The sequence below is a fragment of the Emydura macquarii genome, unplaced genomic scaffold (genome assembly GCF_026122565.2).
Source record: "Emydura macquarii macquarii isolate MOO-44397 ecotype Brisbane River unplaced genomic scaffold, CSIRO-AGI_Emac_v2 contig_2676, whole genome shotgun sequence".
NCBI classification, from domain to species: domain Eukaryota; kingdom Metazoa; phylum Chordata; order Testudines; family Chelidae; genus Emydura; species Emydura macquarii.
This window is the reverse complement of record NW_027132813.1, coordinates 17274630-17295459: the sequence shown is the minus strand read 5'-3', so window position 1 is coordinate 17295459 and position 20830 is coordinate 17274630. Positions and strand designations below refer to the sequence as shown.

The following is a 20830-nucleotide window of genomic DNA, read 5'->3' as shown; positions in this document are numbered from 1 at the left end:
ATACTTCCTGACTGTCTGCTTCTCAGAAAACATCCACCAACGTAGGTCTGCAAGTGTCATAATGTTGGTCTTCAAAAGGTAAACTTGGCTTATGAAGGCCTCAGTGCATTTATGACTTCATCAGTGACCATCTCAGTTGTTTCGAGCACCTTCAGAGTGAGGAGGGAGTCTTAGGAAGCTGAATCAAATGCTTTCCAGTAAGATAACTTGGTCTTTGCAGCCAACTTGCCGGTAATGTCACATCCTGAAAAGGTGGGGAAACCTGGCAATGCACTGGCTTTTAATGGCCTAAGTGATAGGATCACATCACTGAGGGTTGTATAGCGAGTCTGTTCCTCAGAAGCAGGTACAAAAACAGAAGCTTGCGGAAGTCTTGGGTAGAGTTTTACAGAAAGCACTAGAACGTCTGCATCTTGTGCAAAAATCTGGAATTTAGAAGCATGTCTTTCTGTGGCACTGATGGCATGCAAGAAAATGTTAGTGTCAGCCTCCTCATGGGAACTAGGAAGAGGCTCCACTGAACAATGTGAGGTAATAGCTTCATTATACCATGCAACAGTGAAATTCTTTGAGTAGTTCTCTTCATGTTAGAAGATTTTTCCTGTGAGGTATATGGTTAACTAGTCCTTCATGCAAATATGAGACAGTCACTTCTTCATGTGACATTGGACACGTTTGTGGAGCCAATGACTTTTGCATTGGACAGGTGCAATACCATATAGTCTCATCTTTCTGGTAATATTTTTAATTGATTCCTCTGCATATGTGTCAAACACAAGGTGGACTTTGTCATAGGTCCAGTATTTTTTTCTGTAGCTTCATAATGAAATGTTTAGCCAAATCTCAGCAGCTGTTAACAGTTTCTCATTTGTGGCAAGCTTGTACCTAGCCATACTATCTGTCATTGCTACACTGAACAGTCTCTGCTGGCATAAGGTTCCAGTGATGTTGTCAGGAGTTGCTGGCTTAGGTAGACCATACAAGATGTGCATTAGTTTGCTTTTTTTTCCCTGACACACATGCCTTATTCCATCATATTCAAATATCAACTGTGGTACCACGCAGAACTTGTTGTTTCTCAAAGTTTCACCTAGATCAAAATGATTCTGAGATCTGGACATGACCAGGAGATGAACAATTGGTTGTTGAGAAACAAATGCACTTAATTCTAGAGGGGTAGCTGTGTTAGTCTGTATACAGCAAAAACAAGAGTCCTGTAGCACTTTAAAGGCTAACAAATTTCTGCAGGCATAAGCTTTCGTGGGCTGGAGCCCACTGCATCTGACGAACCCACTGCATCTGACGAAGTCGGTTGCAGCCCACGAAAGCTTATGCCTGCAGAAATTTGTTAGTCTTCAAAGTGCTATAGGACTCTTGTTGTAAATGCACTTAATGTTTCATGTGTTGGTTTGCTTATCATTGCCACGGGGACAAGTGTGTGCAGTAGATTTTTTTTTAAAAATTTATTTATACATATACATCATCATATAGCTATATTGCTTTTTATATGTTAGAGAAGGCAAGGACAATGAAATGAACCTCGCACTTAAAGCGGAAAGTGGTGGGGTTTGTGCTGGTTCTTAGATGGTCATTCCACAGTCTTGGAAAATCCTGTATCCTGCCCAGATGAGTTTCACCCTTATTGTAGAAATTATTGTGCCAGGGAGTGAAGTTGTCAATCATAGTCTTCATCCCAGAGCTTTAGTCAATCTCTTAGATACCCTGGGCTCTGGCCAATTGAGTACCTTGTTTCAAAGTTGAGACTACTTTTACTGTTTAACAACTGATTTCCTTCCCCCCCCTCCCTCCCCCCCCCAAAATCATGCAAGTACTCTAAAATGCACATACTTACTAGGATTGTCTTAAAAAGTGAGATTCTGATGGGGGACAACAAGTATGGTTAGTGCACTCAGATTTAAGGTCTTTTGAGCAAGGGGTTCCTGAGATTACAAAAGTTTTGATGTCATATGAACTTTTTTCTTCAACTGTGGAGTTTTTGTGCACAGCTGGGGCTGAAACTGATGATGATTGTTCGGGATTGATCTCGGTTGGTGTCTGAACCCCTGTGTTTTGAGGAAACACTATTTTAAAAGTCATGCAGGGTGAAAGTTGGAGGTACAATGTGGTTGAAGCCAATGTGAGCCAGGACTGGGGCTCTGTAATCCAGCCCATGTATAAGCAGCCTGATGTCAGAGTGAATGGTGGCTCAAGAGTTGACATACTGTGGCCATTGAATTCCAGCAGCAGTCATATACTGTGAGCCTGCCTGTACCAGCTTTCTGAGAAAGTCTGCTGTTGACAATAGGTGGCTCTGCTTGTATCTGCAGGGACTCCTGGAATTTTTGCCCTGAGAGCAAAGTTTCTTGTTGAAGAGTCAATATTTCTAAGTGCTCTTAAATCCATGTACATACTGAGATTTTTACTTTAGAAGTATTGTCAAGGAGAATACCATTAATTAGAGGAAAGATAAGACTCTACATAAGCCTAATGCTGTTGCATTACTGATCATGCCACATGCTATTCACCTGTTTCCTGAATTGTGAAGTTGAGTGGTCAAAGGAAAGTGAGTAGCTGCCACTCATCAGTATCAGCCTGATCAAAGGGGTTGCTGAGCATCAGGAAATGCACTCCTAATGGAGAGCCCATAGTCTCAGGATTTGCATGAGATTAACATTGATGGTACCCAGGCACCATGTTAGTCAGACAAATCAGTAACTTGTTTGTTGTAAGTATATACAAATGGTAACTTTCTACAATAATTCATCTATTCTACATAAACAAAAAGCTCATAGCTATTGGTTTCATCCCTTAACATACTGTAGTTCCTTGGAAAAAGGGGTTTGGAGAAATCGTAAGCATGTGGACTTTTTAAAAAACAGTCATACAATCATCTTATTCAGGACAGTCACATTTAGGGCAGATTTAGTTCCTGCCCAGTACTTGACCTCTGCACCTCAAAGTTGCCAGATGTTATCACTCTTGTCCTGAGGATTCTCTCTGGAACATTACTTGGACGCTCACCTCTTCCCTCTAAATGCATGGTCATGTATACTATCAGGCTACCTATCTCCACAGCAAGAATAGATTATTGTGCTTCTCTGTTTGCACAACCAACATAACACAGAAATGAGGAGTCTGTGATCCCTTTGGGTGCAGATGCACTTCTCGTTTCATTGAGCTGTAGCAACCTGCTGAAAGTAATCTCTGCAGCAGTCAGTACAGCTGTCCCTAACTATGAAGGGCAGTTGGAGTACACAGAGACAAATGAGAATACAAAGTCATTCCTCATGTCTGCTTGTACATCTCCAGTGGCTCCAGGGTTTCATGGTTTTTGGAGATTTAAGTATAGATGCATTTGATGTTTTGCAGTCAACCTTAACTGTTGTTAGTTGAGTTTTTGGACAGTGACATTTTTAAAACCTAGTGTAGACCACAAACATTTGTATCCTGGAACACTTTTCAAGTCTATTATCTAAGGCCATGTCTATACTACAAACTTTGGCTGATGCAAATTACATTGGCATAAAGCTGCTGCTCTTAGAATATCACTTGTGTGTGTGCATACTTGGCTTCTTGTATCGGCACTGTGTGTACTCACCAGGAATGGTTGCATTGCTGCCCAGCGTGATGCACTATGAATAGGTATCCCAGTGTGCAACCTACCACCATTCGGCACCCTGTCTATTGGGAAGTTTTGGCAATGCATGCTGGGGCAGAAACAACTTGCCCAGAGGGTACTGGGAGCAAGGTGTCAACTTTCCAGTGTGCAACTGTCTCTAGTTTATATATTTTGTGCCTTTTTAAAAATCCCACAAACCCACATGGCCCTCCTCACTGTCTGCCGAATCAGTGGGGAACATGGCAGTCTCTTGGAGGACAGATTGCTCTGAGATAGAATTGTTGGTGGAGTTCATGGAGCAGCTGCAGATGGTGAAGCACTGGTTCTAGGCCTGAGAAATGAGCACTAAGTGGTGAAATTGCATTGTAATGCAGGCTTGGGATGACTAGCAATAGCTGCAGAACTTTTGTATGTGCAAGGCCACATTGCTTGATCTGTGGGCTGAGCTCACCTCAACCCTCCAGTGCAGGGAGACCAAAATGAGAGCTGCACTGACAGTGGAGAAGTGAGTGGTGATTGCACTGTAGAAACTTGTAACACTGATTTCCTACTGACCAGTAGCAATCCATTTTGGAGTTGGAAAATCCACTGCGGGGGCCATTATCATGCAAGTGTGTAGGGTCATATCTCCTCCTACGAAGGGCTGTGATTCTTGGCAACGTGCAGGACATAGTGGATAGATCTTCAGCAATGGGGTTCCCAAACTGTGGTTTAGTGATAGATGGCACGCATATCCCTGTTTTGGCACCATACCATCTTGCCACAGAGTGCCTCAATAGAAAGGGCTACTTTTATATGCATTGATGGTCACCAGGGATTCTTCACCAAACATCAGTGGTGTCTGGTCAGGAAAGGTGCGAGATGCTTGCATTGTAAAGGACACAGGATTGTTGAAAGTTACAAGTAGGGACTCTCTTGACTTGCAGATTACCATTGGCAATGTTGAAATGTCAGTGGTGATCCTGGGGGGACCCAGCCTACCCCTTGCTACTTTGGCTCATGAAGACTTACTCTGGCCACTTCGACAGCACCAAGGAAGAATCAGTTACCAGCTCAGCAGGTGCAGAATGGACTTTTGGTAGATTGAAAGGACGCTGGTGTTTAATCACAAGGTAGGACCTCAGTGGGGGTGGGGTGGGGAGGAATAAATCCCAATGATTTAGCTGCCTGCTGTGTCCTGCTTAATATCTATGAAGCAAAGGGGGAAAAGTTGCCACTAGGCTGGTGGTGGAGTGGCTGAATTTGAACTGCCGGATATAAGGGATATTAGAATTCAAAGTGAAGCTATATGGTTCAGGGAGGCTTTAAAAGACCACTCTAACAGTGAACCATAGTAATACATTGTATACTGTGCTCTACCTGGCCCTGTGGTTTTTGGGGCCTGTTGGGAATTGTGTGGTGCTTGGTGTACATCTATAAATACAAAACTATCAGTGCACCTATTCATTTTGCGGTGCTTGCTGTGCATTTATGATTATTACACTGTAACTGAGGCTGAGTTGTCACACTGTACAGTAACAAATAAGTGGGTGCTTTCAGGTCAGCTATGCACTATGCAACATATGATGTAAACTAATAAAAAGGAATTATTTTCCAAATAAATGAATTTTATTCAGTAACTAAACCAGTGTGAAGAAAAATCTGTGCAATTTAAAAGCAAATACATTAAAAACTTAATAGAACCGAACTTAAGGGGAAAGAACATTCATGTGTATTTTAGCTACACATACAGCAACCATGGCTTTCACTAGTCAGTATATGTGAAGCTGTGGTTGTCCTTAATGTCCCCCAGGGTGGAATGGTAGGGGTAGGGATGAGGCCTATGTGGAATGTTGAGGGGGGCATAGGCAAGTGCTATAATGCAGTTCTACATGGACTGCAAAGGGAGGTGAGCCTGTGATTGTTGAACCTGTAAGTCCACGAGGGTCTGGAACATCTGTGATTGCTGCCCGAGAAGCCCCATTATGTACTGGTGCATCTCACTCTCCTTTTCCTGCTGGGACTCTTTGGCCTTTCTCCCGTCTCCTCTTTCCTGCTCTAGGCTGACTGCAATGTTCACCTCCAGGCTCTCTTTTCCACAGGGGAATGAGAAGTAAATAACGCTACCTCTTTGTTGTACCGCTTCCTCTTCTAATTTAAGTAAATTAATGAAAAGTTGATAGCTGTGTCCTATAAAAGTTGGGTGTGCCATCAGTACATCATTGTAATGGGCAAAACAATTAAACACTTACCTACGGTTCTTTACCCTGCATCAGGCTAGTCTGTGCTCAACTGCTGGGGCTGACTGGATTGCAGTGGAGTCTCAAACAGGTCCTGGCTCATAGCATAGCTGGATCCCCCAGTTGCTTGTCCCCCATCCTCCTTCTTTTCCTCTCCACCTCCTTGTCCTCACTGTTCACACCAGGAGCCTTTGGCTTGGGCTCCTCTGAGTTATCTGTGGTAGTGGGGTCTCTGCAAAATATGGTATGCACCAGGTCTGTGGCTCAACACCGGATTGATTGTTGGCCTCCCTGGCCTTATTATGCCTGATGCAGTTTCTTTCATGTGGCACTGCTGCTGGTCCCCATCGCCCCTCTTCTACTGCATCCCCCATGCAATCTGCTCATAGATATCCACGTTTCTGTGATTGGTCCATGGCTGTGCTTGCATAGCTTCTTCTCTCCAGAGGCCCAGGAGATCCAATATCTCCTGTTTACTCCAAGACAGAGTGCATCTGGAGCTTGTAGCCAACATGTTCACTGGGCAGTTGCACACAACAATGGAGAAATGCTAGGTGTGCTTGCCAAAGTGGACAATCAGAAAAAGGCATTTCAAAAACTCATGGAGCTTTAATGGGGAGGGGGGCCTTCCGGTCTCTGTGATCCCCGGGCAGTGGAGATTGTAATTGTGACTGGAGCATGTGTCAGGCCTTGTGGGACACAAGGATTGTTACGGTTGACATAAGTAATGCAGCATCTATACTTGTGCCACTTTGACCTTGGTACATCGACCATGGCTCAACGCTGCTTGGGGAGGTGGTGTTGTTGTGTTGCTGTAATAGGGCACTTACATAGGTGGGAGAGACGTCAAAGCGTAGACATATGCACAACTAGGTTGACACAAGACCGCTTATGTTGACTTGACTTTTTAATGTGGACCAGACCTAAGTGCTTATCTTCATTTGGTAGTACAATTGCTTCTCAGCAAAGAAAAATGTATATGTGATCTCCTGGCAATTATTTGCAATGCTTCATAACTAATAAACTTCTTTTCTCTTAACCAGATTTTTTTTAGAGTATTTTATTTGCCATTACATCAAAATACAGTTCAGTTTGAAGAAACAAATAATTCTACAGCTGTGTCAATATGCACAACAGTTGAATGCATGTTTACATTTGAGTGCTTGCCCCATGCTAGCAGAAACAGTGCTTACAAACGCAGCCAATTTACTTTCCGAAAACTGTAAAATTTATAAAGAGAGAAGCAGAGCAGACACCGAAAATGAAGGTATCCTTTTTCTCAGCAGAGTGCAAGGCTTTCATAGTAAATGTGTGATAAAGTGTTTGGCATGAATAGCAACACAAATAATGGAAAGATCTTTAACAGACTGTTTTGATATGATCATAAAAATAAAATGGTAGGCGGCATCTTTATGAAATGCATCTCAAGTGTGGGACCAGCAGAGTAAAAACTATCCCTATATGAGATGGAAGTCACTTGCCTTTCTCCATCTTATTTTAATATGGAATCAGAATGTCAAATTAGAAGCTCTGCTCCAGATATAAATTGGTAATCATGACCATGGTTCAAGAGATCAGAATGTGATCCAACATTGTAACAGTTTCATGGAGTAAAATGCCTTTTATTATGAAAGTGAGGAGTAATTTTTAAATATTCTTTATTGTAATCAACTAGTCAAAAATCAAGACTTCACAAACATAAGCCTTTTTAAAATCCAGTTTTAGTAATGTTCTCCTTGTGTTTCAGGTTTAGTGATCTACATTTTGTATTAAGGAGAAAAGAAGATATAAAATGAGCTGGGTTGTGGAAGAGTGGAAAGAAGGCCTTTCCACAAGGGCCCTTCAGAAGATTCAAGAGCTTGAAAGTCAACTAGACAAGCTTAAAAAAGAACGACAGCAAAGACAGTTTCAGCTTGAATCTCTGGAGGCAGCTTTGCAAAAGCAGAAGCAGAAGGTAATATAGTCTTAGTGCACTGTCTAGTTTATAATGCAATTTTGTCCTGCTTATATCCATTCAGAATGCTGCTTGAAAGATCATTCTCCTACTTGTCACTTTGACTGTCACCTCTCTTGGCACCCCTCCACTGCTTGGACCCCCCATTGCAACAAACATAAGCTGCTTGTCTTCACTTTCAAGCTCCTTCACAGCCTACCACATCGTACATCTCCTTTTTCATTCACTATTGAAATGTCGACTCCTGCCTCCAATTGGCCTATAACACATCCATTTGTTATATTTTAAACAAACGCTTTTGTGCTTTGTCCCATGCTGACCATCAACTTATGCTTGGGAGGAGCTCCTTGTGATCATCACCTCCTCTTCTTTCAAAGCTCTCCTTACAACTCTCCTTTGCTGTGTTAAGCTGTGGATTCACCACACAAGCAGCCTGTCATAGTGACCTGTGTTGTGTCATTGTTTCCTTGTACTCCCCCTCTGTCTTTTTCTTGTCTTATACTTAACTTGTGCGCTCCTTGAGACAGAGACCATCTTTTTGTTCTGTTTGAACAATGCCTAGCATAGTGGGGTCCTGGTCCATGATGAGTGTACCTTGGTGCTACAGTAATACAAATAGTAAACAGTCACTTATACAATGTGTCTATAGTGCAGTGCAAACATTAATCTTAATGACACAATAGAAAAAGTTAAAACTTTTTAAAATATAATTTATATAAAAGTATTTTTGATAACTTGATTATACAGAATGCTTGGTAAAACAAATTATTTCTACAAATGGAGATCTATGAACACTCATCACTTCATATAAAATATAATTTTTACAAACACCAGAATTGTCCTATTGATGATTTGGACCCAATTTCTCATATCCGATACTCTTTTTGGTATTTTGTGAATGATTAGCTCAACTTTTTTTGTATCCAGCAACAGGCTCATTCAGAATTTAGACCAACTTGTTTGTACATGTGTGGTGCATTTAATGTACTGGAGTACACTCTGTTGTAATGGCCTCTTAAAAATTGTTGCTCTTATTTTCATAGATTCCAAGGCCAGAAGACACTATTGGGATCATCTGTTCTGATCTTCTTTATAACATAGGTCGCAGAACTTTCCAGAAAGAATTCCTAGAGCATCTCTTTTAGAGAAATATCCAATATTGACTCAAAATTTTAAAATATTATGTACAAGTTTAATAATCACCCAATTATGCATCATTAGCACAGTTTGTACCCAAAATGTTCAACATTGTGGCACAGACTGCTATCATTTGAGCTAAAAGGACTAACTCTGAGGTAAAGGACCTCCACTGTAATTATGCTTTAATCACAAAAAAGCCATAACGCCTAGGTTTATAGCTGATAAGATTCCCATCTGCATAACTTCATTTCTGTTATCAAAAAATTGACATAACTGCAAAATGTAGACTACTCACTGTTAACAGCTTTCTGTGCTAATACTCATTATGTGATCAGTGCTTGATGCCTGTGTACAGTAGTGAATGAAAATTATTCTAGCCCACTATCCAGGCCTTGCTGTATATTCAGTCTTAAACTGTCATTTGCCTCTTGGTCTGGTAATACTTTTAGGAACCATTCTAACTCCAATATCTCATAAACTGTCAAGGATAGCAATGTACACAGTGTACCTTTGGAAGGCTGGGAATATCAAATCTTTTTTCCAATGCTACATAAAACAAGACATCATGAGAGAGAAAATCTTGAAATTGCTTTATTCTGATTACTGTCTTGCACCCCTATTTCAAATCTGAACTAGCTGTTCCAGCTGCTATCTTGAGGAAATTTTCTGAAAATGTGCAACTTGAGCATTAATCTCTAACTAGGCATTCAGGAAATACTGGTTGCTAAAATTGACAGATTTAAAGCAGGAGGAATAAGATGATCAGAATCATATGGCTTTTAAGTTTAGCTCTTTCATGATGTGCAAGGGATGTAAGCACTTTATTGGCCATAAAAAGCACCTATACAGACAGTAAACTCTTCCAAAAACTGGTGCTGGGGACACTGATCAGGGAAATCCATTTTAATATTAACACCTAGGTGGAAGTTAGATGACTTGTGGTGAATATATATTTTGATGTTAAATGTTACATGGGGGGAAGCCTTCTTTTCAAAAATGTCATATGGACATTGGTAGAACATCAAAATAGCTTTGTGTGTAACTGATTTTCAGTGCTGTCAGGCCTTTGAAATGCATTAAATAAAAATATCCAAATGTCACTATTTTTCTATAAAACAGAAATTGTTTATTTTGTAAATGGTCTCCAGACTTCATTTTGAATAAAGATGTTTATTCCCAAGCTTGATCAAAATCTGAAAATGTTTTTTATAATTTACTAATCAAATTAGGTTGAAAATGAAAAAAATGAAGGAGCAACACTAAAAAGAGAGAACCAGAGTTTGATGGAATTGTGTGATAATCTTGAGAAAACAAAGCAGAAAATTTCACATGATCTTCAAGTAAAAGAATCACAAGTTAATTATCAAGTGGGACAACTGAATTCAAGCAAAAAACAAATTGAAAGACTAGAACAGGAACTTAAAAGGTGAGACCATTCTGTTCTGCTTTAATTTAAGTGTGTCTGTTTCCCATTTAGATATTCATTTGCTTAGACATGTAAATGACAATCAAATTACTGTCTTGATCCACTTTTATCTTAATTTAACTACATTCTGTATTTAAATAGAAGTTTGAGTTTGTGGCCAAAATTTTCAATCATGGGGGCCTAAAACACGGCTCCTAAATCCCATGTTTAGGCCTCTAAACAAAGTGGTTTGATTATCAGATGTAATGCCCACCTGGAACTCCCACTGAGCTCGGTGGAATTCATAAGTACTCAGTACATTTGAATATCAGGCTATTTTAGGCATTTCTTTGTTGGGCAAAAAAGATGTTTCAAACTTGTTCTCTTAACAGGATTGAAAAAATATATATACTTTTTTTCCTTTCAAGACCAAGCCTTTTATTTAAGTGTCTAAATATGGACTTAAAAGCCTAACATCCTTGCTTACACTAGAAAGTTGTCTTAGCAAAACTCCTTTTTTTTTTTTTTTTTTTTTTTTATCGCAGCCTGGTGTGCGTCCACATTTAATTTTTGTCTACTCCAACAAAACCTTCTACTTTTTCTGGCATTAGTTATTTCTCTTTTCAGAGTGACATAAGCCCCCTGCCAGCATCTCATGGATGTACATGTACCTGTACTAGTATAAGCAGTTGCCTAGCTGTAATCCCACAATGCAACTTTCCCTTCCAGAGTGACTGTTTGTTTGGTAGCGCTCTTGAACTCCATTGTCCGGAGTGCGATGACCTGGAAGTCCACCTCGTTTTTAAATGCCGGCATGTTCTTCACAGCTAGATCTGTTCCTTTGCTGTGCTATCGTTTCACTGAATGTAGGGTTCCTTGCTCTCTCTTGCTGCTGTCTAGTCCAAGAGGGAGATGCTCCTTTCCCCACAGTGCAAAGAAACTGAGCATGTGCAGGCACAGCTACAGCACTTCTGATGGAACAAGAATATTTACAGCAACTTGATGAAGGAGATGACACAATTCAGCCACTTCAGAGAGTAGTACCAATGCCACACAAAAGAAAAGGAGCCGAGGAAGTGGTACCAGAAGGTGAAGAAAAGATAAATTTTGGAGCCACCTGTATGACCTGTGTCTCATATAGTGAACTCGCTGCTATGTTCTAGAGGGACCCTAACTCCTCCTCTTTAACCCTGTGGACTTTCTGCATCCTGGTGAGGAGAAGGAAATCCCTTACTGGATCAATGGATGAGCAAGAGGTATCTGGCGCTGACCAGGAAGAATACAGCAAGGAGGGATACAGCCAGCAGCTGACAGTGGGATTGTCTCTCCATATATTTCCCCACCCTCCCACTCCATGTCTGCAAACAGTCAGCCATTGCTCCACATCCCCCACTTTGCCTATCTCCCATAACAGACAGTGGTGTGGGTTTTGCATTCTCAACCCTCCTAAATGAATGTCACTCACCTAGTTTTTATCAGGAGGTGTGTCAAACCCAGATCTAGTATCCCCATTATAATCAAACCTCTCTCTCTCTCTCTCTCTCTCTCTCTCTCTCTCTCTCTCTCTCTCTCTCAAAAAAAAAAGTGCATGTGTGCAGAAAACTTCACGTTAAAACAAGATTTTTACTGCAAAGGCTCTAATAGCAGCAGGAGGCAATATTTGTGGTAAAGTCAATGAGGCAGAACTGAAAATAACTAGCTTCATGCAGTTGATATCCTGGGATTTCAGGTACATACAGAATCTACACACACATGGTTTTCTAACAACCAAACCGAGCTTTAAGGCATTACATGTAGCTTGGCATATATATATACATGTAGCTTGGCACAGTATAAACTGTGACTAGGAACATAGTGCACTCGAGGCTAAATTCAACACCACACAATATACCCTTCCTTTTAGTTGAGGTTACACTAATGTTACTGATCTGATGGCAGTACTTTGATCATCCATGTAAATGCAGCATCCTGGGAGAAAGCAAGGGCTACCATCCAGGCCAAACTAGTTTTTCAAAATCTGAATATTAGGGGTAGAGGTAATTAAGCAACACAACATGTGGTAGAGTACTTTAATTAGCTGCTGAGGCTGATTGGGAGTCACTTGACAAAGGGGGCTGGAAGTTATAAAAGAGGGTTTCTAACTAACCCTGGGGGACAAGGAGAAGAAAAAACTACAGTTACTTCATGATTCAGAGGAGAAGCCATGTGCAGGAGGGCAGGGAGAGAGGAAGAATCTTGGACTCCCTAAAGTAGTGGTTCTCCAGCTTGGACTATGTCTGAGTGAAATACTTAGACTGAAAACTGACTGAACAGAATTCAATTATATATACAGACAATAGATTTCCAAAGGGGTCTGCACCTTCATTCAAAAATTGTTAGAGGTCTATAAATGAAAAGAGGTTGAAAATCACTGCCCTAAAGGCCTCTAAGTCCAAAGAATACTCTTAAGAGAGGTGAGGAAATTGAAGCAGGGAATTGTGTATAGGGTTTATTTTTCATCTGGATCTGTATATTTATTGTGCTTGCTAACAGAGTAGTTTTTGGGAACCTTTATAAAGTCTGTCCTTTTGCATTCAACTACCACATGCCCCTGAAGAGGTGAACTATGCACCCAGAGTGCCCACACAATTGGAGCGCTGGGAAAAGGGTGTGTTTGTTTAAGTCTGTGAGGTCAGCACTGGGCCTGGGTGCCTCAGATAGCTTGGTCGTGTAGTCCCATTTTTGTGAGGGGGAACTGAGAGCCTGTGTCCTCGAAGTGTACCAGAGAAGCCAAGTGGAAAAGACAGTGCTGCAGCCTATTTAGGTCAAGAAGCTTAAGAGGACAAGCTTAGCATATTGGGACCCAAATTGTCTTGTGAATGTCCAGCAGAGGGAGCTTTATCAGAGCTGTGTGACCCTTCTCTTAATATAATCATTATAATTGATTTTCATCCATCATACATGTGTCCTTTTTGTGTAAAATTATTTTTTAGTTTTGAGTCTTCTAAAATCTGTTAAAATTTGAGTATATATGTAAAATGGAAACAAATTCTTTCATATAAGAACAAATTTAAATAACAGCCAAATATTACTAGCTGTGAAAGTACAGATTCTAATATTTATTTGAAGGTAATCTTATTGTAATCTAGAATTTATATATCAATCATGTTTTAAGTGATATATTTTACTGTGCCCCATATTGTGTTCCTTGAATAACCAAAATTGCCATTCATTGTGCCTTTTGGGCTCTTAAAATGTATGATTTGTTTCTGTAACTAATTCCTGGACTTCTAATTCTCTCTCCAACAGGTACAAATCTGAACTTGAGAGAAGTCAGCAGACATTGATTACAGGAGACTTATCATTTAATAGTACGCCACAGAAGAATTTTACTGCTCCTTTAACACCAAGTCAAAATCACAATGGTAAATTTCCCTCTTCCCTGTCTAATAGGCAATTGCATAAAATGCAAATTGCTGTGAAAATATGTCACTCCAGATGCATGAAAACAAAGGGTAAATGAAAAAAACACGACCATCTGTTTGATTTATAATCTGTTAATGTCTGTCCAATATTTGAAAATTACTTCTCATGAGAGGATAGGTAAGAATTTAAGTAAGCGTGCTTTAAGAGTACAAGAATATGCTTTGTCTTGATTTGGGGGAGGGGCAGAAGGAGAGTGCATACTAGCAAGGTGTATTGCAAATGCAGACACTAATAAAGATATAAAATATGTACATACTAACTAACTATGTTCTATAACAAAATATTCAGATTTTTTCATTAAAAATTGAAATTCAGTGAAAGTGGTTTTGCTGACTGGTGAATCGGGGGCTGGAGGGATAGTAATAAGTGCTCATATTTCAAAATGCTCAACAGTGACAACATTTCACACAGTTGGTTTGAGTTTAGGTTTGTGAAATTCAGAATCTACAAAACAAAAAGATTGCGTGGACACTGAAATAAAGTACTGCCAAAAACTTGGAGATCAGTCCTTGTTCTCATTTGAAAGCTGAGATTTCAAATGCTTTCTGAAGATGCAAAGCATTGTAGGTCTGGTGGTTGGTCTAAGTCTAGGTTCTCAAAAGTGGCTGCTTCAGTCATGTAGGAATTAAAGTGGAGAGAAGCAAGATAGGAATCTGAGTGATGTGACTTGGCTGAGATTTTCAAAGGAGTCTAAGGAAGTTAGGTCCAACTCCCACTGATTTTCCTTTTTAAGCTCCTTTGAATGTCCATGTCTCAATGCCTGAGTTACAAGTGAATGTTAATTCCAGGGGAATGCTGGGGAAAAATTCTTCTTTCTGGTGGCATTACAATATACGTTTGTACCCCTGGTATTGGTCTCTCAGTCTAGTGTTGCTTTTTTATTGTGGCACTGAGTTCCAGATCTCAGTTTTCAGTCCCTGAAATATTTAGTTTTATTGGTTTTAGAAGAATTCCCCATGAGTTGTCTTTTATTTATCACTAGAGATCAATGAGGACTGTTGCTTTTATCACTCTTGTCTAATTTTAGGCATAAGAAATGGAATAGGAAAGATATTATGTATGCACTGAGCCAGATTACTAATAAATATTCATTGTCATTTTGTAGATTCTAAATTTGAAGAATTACAAGAAAAATACAATAAAGAAGTTGAAGAAAGAAAAAGGCTGGAGGCAGAATTGAGAAATATCCAGGTTAAAGTGAGTATCATTTGAAATGGGATATATAGGACCTCAGAATTATAACTTGATTTAGTGTGTGAAATGGAAAAAAGTGCAGTTTTCAAAACTAGCTGGATGATTTCTCAGGGAAACTGGTAAAATTAAATTTACTCACTGCTCATATCATTCAGAGTTTTTAATTTAAAAATGTAGATTTAAGAAGAGTAAGCAGTGGGTATTGTTAATTTCTTGACAGTATTTTCCAAAAGTACTAATTAGAAAACACAAAAGGACTTTTTAAACATATTGTTTTCATCTAAATAATCACACATGACCGAGAATTTTTCATTAACTACAGTAATAGAGGGATAGAATTTATCGGGAATGTATATGTTTTTGCATTTGGAATAAAGTCTGAAAATGACTTCTCATGTTTTCTGTTTGAAAAATCCCCCATAAAATCTAACCTACTCAGGTTGGAGATAGTTTTGTTTTACTACCTTAAGAATATTTAAACTACTTAAACATGCTTAAATCCTTTTTAGTAAATTTGCACTGAATTACCTACAAACAAAATGACTTAAATATATCTACAATGATTTCCTATTAAATTTTAAAGTTTTATACAATACACTTAGTGTAAATATCCAGGAATATTCCCATTCAAGATTTTCAATTGGTGCTTCCTTTGTTTCTCACTGAAGTAGGGATAAAATTCTCATTATCTCTGGGGAAGCAGTATTTGGGACCCTTAGAGCTTTAGTCAGAAACTCCATTTAAATGTTAGACCTATTGGAAAATCAAGTTCACTAAGTACCAATAGCATCTTTCTTGTATTTTTAGAACATAAGAATAACCATACTGGGTCAGACTAATAGTCCATGTAGCCCAGTATCCTGCCTTCTGGAAGGTGACAGGTAGTTCAGAGGAAGTGAACAGAACAGGGCAATTTATTGAGTGATCCATCCCCTGTCATCCAGTCCCAGCTCCTGGCAGTCAGCTTTAGGGACATGCAGATTGTATAGCGAAAGAAAAATACCTGATATTAGAGTCAAAACATGTTTTTTGATGGTCCAGGTATTATTTGTGTAAAAGTGCAAATAAATACGTCTATTCTCTTGTGTGTGGAATGAATTACATGCACAATTCCTGCTAAAAGGAATCACCACACATTTGGAGATGATTAGAGCCCATAATCTAAAATGTAGTTGTCTACAGAAAACAAATGAGTATCTGATCTAAATTACAGTAAGTCTAGAACTAAGCACATAAATGCATTTTGTATGTGTCAACAGCTAGCTTTACAAAATTGATCTGATAGTCAGGAATGTGGAGGGAAGATATCACAATGTTTATTGATAGGATGCCTCTTTTAAAGAACAAAACAAAAAACTTGGTATACTAAATATAAGGAACCACAAGTCAAACTTTTTGTCATTGAGATGCTGGCTAGGTTAGGTACATTTGAAATACAGATAGTACTCTCCCATCCCTGTTCAGCTGTCTATGATGATAATCGGCAAAGTAGTCCAGTTGGAGTATAAAAGCAGACTGATGTGAATTGTATAGTACTTTGCGCTGATGGATGATCTGTGTCACTGACTCTGTTATCAAAAATTGTAACTGGCACCCTACCTTATTTCACTGTACAATAGTGAATGAATTATTTTATAATTTGTTAGATACAGAGCTGTGTAAAGATGAAAAATGCTTTTTTTACTCTTTTTTTAAAATAGAAAATAAATCATTCTCATCCTCAAAGTGCTATGAATCACAGAGAGATTGCTCGGCATCAGGCTTCCTCATCAGTGTTCTCGTGGCAACAAGAAAAGATATCAAGCTATCCTTCATCCAGCAATCAAGAAACCCCTTTAAAGAGAGCTTTTACTTCATCCCATTTTCCGTGGGAACAAGAGGCAACTCCTAGCCATTATGGCTTAACAACAAAGAAGACAGATTTCAGCAACAGTTTCTCTGACGGTTGTAGTAATTCTTCTGTCATCGACCAGTTAAAAACACAGAACCAAGGTATATTTCAAGTGTAGTAATTACTTTAAATCTATCTTCTAGATAAGAACATCTTTTTTTAAGATAATTAAAACCCTCTGTGTTTTAAGGACTTACTTGAAGACTTTTATATATAAAATGGGGGTATAATACCTACTCAATTTGTAAGGCTTTTTGAGGTCATGAGTAAAAACGTCTATATAAGTGTTTTTGTTAATTATTTTTATTGATTATAACATTTTTCCAGGATGGAAAAATTAACTGAGCTGATAGACTGACTTGTTTTATTGTGTTTTTAATTTAATTCTTTGGAAGATTCTGTAGAGTAATCTGCTCTATCAGGAAATCATTTTTCATGGAGATCCTTGTCTGGGTAAACTAAAAGCCATAGTAGAATGATCATCTGGAGCATCTTTAACTGAGAAGTCTTTTTTTGTTTGTTTGTTTGTTTGTTTGTTTTTCTCAAGCTATGGCTACGCTAGAGAACGCTGCTGTTGTAAGTTCTCTAGCGTAGCTGCTCTAAGCTGATGGAAGAGAACTCTCCCCTTGGCTTAATTGCTTCAGCAGATAAGGTGATTTAGGGTAATTTCATGTCTTGTGCTCTGCAAGCCCAGTACATTCTGTCTTTGATCTTCAGGTTTTCTATCTGTTAATTTTGTTACATTGTTGGAATTGTTTGGGACAGGATCTGTATCCTCCATTTTTTTCAGTGAATGGATGGGTCTCCTTTCTTAGATTTTTGCTTTAATCCAATTAAGACACAATTGTTGGCATGTGGTCTTCAGAAAAGATAATTTTTTAATGATACTTCTGTTCTGCTGGGTAGTTCTATCAATGCAAACGCTCACCCTTCGCTAGGAAGTTTGTTCAAATGGATAGAGTTTTTATTCAGTGTTTAGTTTATATGCATGGTCACATTGTAAAGTTCCTTGCAAATCTAAGCTGAAATTTCAATTTTGGAAGACTGATGTTTTTGGTGGGCCAGGAAAGGGTCAATGACTGAAAAAAGGGAAATTCTCAACTGCTATTGGCTGCTATCTGTTTGTTTTTGCATATAGAGTACCAGTAGAATAGGTCCTCAGAAAAGAATGATCAGATAATTTATTTCACATATTAATAATCTGAAACTGCTGACTACTGTTGTAGAAAATTCCATTGAAGTCTGTGTGGAAAAGAAACCATAGATTTTTGAGCCTCCCCAAACACACACACGTATATATTGAAAAAAGCAGTTTTGATTTGTAGGTACCTAATGTTTTAATGATGTGAAATAATGAGAACATAGACTGTATTTATGAAAGGCATAATGCCCAGTAGTTTGCCAGTCCCTTCCAGAAAAAGAGACATGCATTTAATAAATAAAATGAACACTATTTGGTTAACTTTGGCCCAAAACATTGGTTTGTAATAGCTTTTCTTAAGAAGCAGCTTTTTCAAAACCTAAGACCAAATAGAAATGTTTCAATAACTCTTCAGAAAATTGTAGTGGAAGCAGTTCTTAAGAACAAAGAGCCTCTGCAGAATTTGTGGCCTAAAAACTGCAACATTGTGCCAATGCATAAGAATCAGAAAATGAAGCTAGTAAAAAACAAAGTGAAATTTATCTACAGTCACTGTGAAAGCTCAGGGTGCTAACTAGATTTTTAAAAGCTTTTCATTTTTAATAATTTGATATTAGATTTTAAAATTTTTAATATTGCTACATATTTAACCTAAGCAGTTTTTACATAGCTTTTATTTTTTATTTGCATTTGACAGGTGCCTGAAGTCATATCAGATACATAGAATATGTCTAATTAGAATGTGTACGCTGCTTTAAAGTACCTTTTTTAAGTAGAGGGCATCATATTAATCCTTTTCTTTTAAATTAAGAACTAAGCTCCAAAGTTCAAGAACTGGAGCATCAGCTACAAGTTCAAGAAAAAGAAATTAAATCCCATATGAACAAACTTCAAGAAGTTCAACTCCAGCTGGAGAAAACAAAACTGGAATTCAGAGAAAAAGATTCTCTTCTGCACAAAAATAAAGATGAACTGAGTAGAATGACAGCACAACGTGACCAAGCTACTGCCCAGGTACAATGTTGCATCAGGTCTCTTCTGGCTACTTTTACAATTATTTCTAGCAGTAGTGTGTGTCAATCTTTCAGTCAGATTTACAAGATTCAAGATACTTGAATAATATTTCTTAGACCATACTGAGGATAATGAATTGAAAGTATGTATTATGTTGGACAGCCTAAAATTCTTAGTCTGCCATTGTCTGCAAGGTTCCAAGCACTTATCAGGTGCTTAGTGTCTTTCAGGCTCAGGCCTTTGGGCATGATTCAGTGGAGATCTTGGAAATCTTCTCCAATAAGGTTGCATAGAGCAACAATGACACCTGGTGGCCAATTCTGACCTTAAAGGGACACTGCCATATAGTTTTAAGAAGTGGATTAACATTTTCAGTCTAAACTACAGTAAATTCAGGGGAAAGTTATTAGGATTCTAAACTATCCTAATACTCTGGTAAACTGGAGTTAAGGATGAGAGTGTGTTACAATAAATATGTAGTAATTAAAAATAGCAAGTCTTAAAAACACAGGAAATTCAGAGTCAAGTTAAACTTAAAAGGCCACCCAACATTTTAAAGTTTGGAAATGTATAATTAAGGCTCTCAAACAACCTCAGTTTTGCCTCTTCAGTGACTCCAGCCTCCTTTTCTTTCTTCCTATCTCACATAAGGGTTTGTAAGATCAGGCCTCCATATTGAACTGTTTTGTTTGAGCAAGGGCTTTTTGGCACTGGTTTTAGGAGGCTCACAATTTGTAAAAGCCAATGTACTGTTGGCTTAGTGAACATACCACTGCCATCCCTTTGTAATTTTTTCACCCTTTGAGTGATTGTCCATATGGACATTCTGCTTATGGTGTGCATGTGCTCTACACACCCAAGATTGGAGTCTTGTGCACTCTGAACACCCTCATGTCCTCCTCAAGGGTATAAAATGCTGGAGCAGGCCAGTCACCACTCAGTTCCTCTCATGCCTCCTGGCTTTGAGATGAAAATGGGCAGTGAGCAGTGCAAACAAAATGGCTGGTTCTTTTCAAATCTGTGTATAGTATAGATAGATGTTCCATTTTGTTTTTTCTTGGAAATAGATTTCATTTTTTACCAGAATAGCTATTTCTTTTTGGTGCCAGGATGGCTTCTTCTAAGTCCCCTGGATTTACATACTGCCCAGCATACAAATACACTATACCCTTTAATGTTTGTTCGTTAAAATATTTATTTTGTTTGGGGGAGTCACATATCCCTGGCAAATGTGCTGTTTACAAGTCCTTCACTCACAGGACCTTAAATGTAGAGAAGCCCAGCTCCAGATTTACTTAATGGATAAATCAGTGAGACCAGCTTCAGGCCCTGGGTCATATAGCCACCATGTACATGACTTTCTGCATCTAAGAATGCTAGTACTGGGTACCTAACTTCCTGGGCCTCATCAGCAAAATCCTGTTTCAAAATCCGGCCTTTTGTACATGAACCTTTTTGTGAAAAAGGTACAGAGCACGGGAGAATCCAGAGATGGATCCCAGACTAAGATCTCCACAAAGAAAAGGGTGGAGAAATCCACGCTTTTGTTCAGACCCAGCTTATGCTATCTTTTGTCCAGACAAAGTATCATTAGGATGCATCCTGTGTTCCTGCTGACAGTTGTCACAGACTTACATCTGAACCAGCAGATTCATTTGCCTATATTTTTCTTTAAGCCACCTGCTTCTAAGGTTGATCCATATGTTAGATGTCAGGTGTGCTTTGGCATGTTATTTGCAAAGGATGCAACTTTTTACATCTTCATTCAGTCAGAGGGATATCTGACTG

The 20830-nt window shown here is 38.9% G+C and overlaps 1 protein-coding gene across 2 annotated transcripts in view; it reads left to right on the top strand.

The window, feature by feature from the left end:
* The window catches only part of CENPF (centromere protein F), a 92119-nt gene that overhangs the window by 4478 nt on the left and 66811 nt on the right, over positions 1-20830 (top strand). For both annotated transcript variants that reach the window (XM_067564967.1, XM_067564968.1), the window contains exons 2-7: positions 7586-7792; positions 10162-10358; positions 13626-13741; positions 14908-14999; positions 16697-16988; positions 18840-19042. In XM_067564967.1, coding sequence (XP_067421068.1) covers positions 7631-7792; positions 10162-10358; positions 13626-13741; positions 14908-14999; positions 16697-16988; positions 18840-19042 — 1062 coding nt within the window. In that variant the 5' untranslated portion in view covers positions 7586-7630. The remainder of the gene's footprint in view (positions 1-7585; positions 7793-10161; positions 10359-13625; positions 13742-14907; positions 15000-16696; positions 16989-18839; positions 19043-20830) is intronic.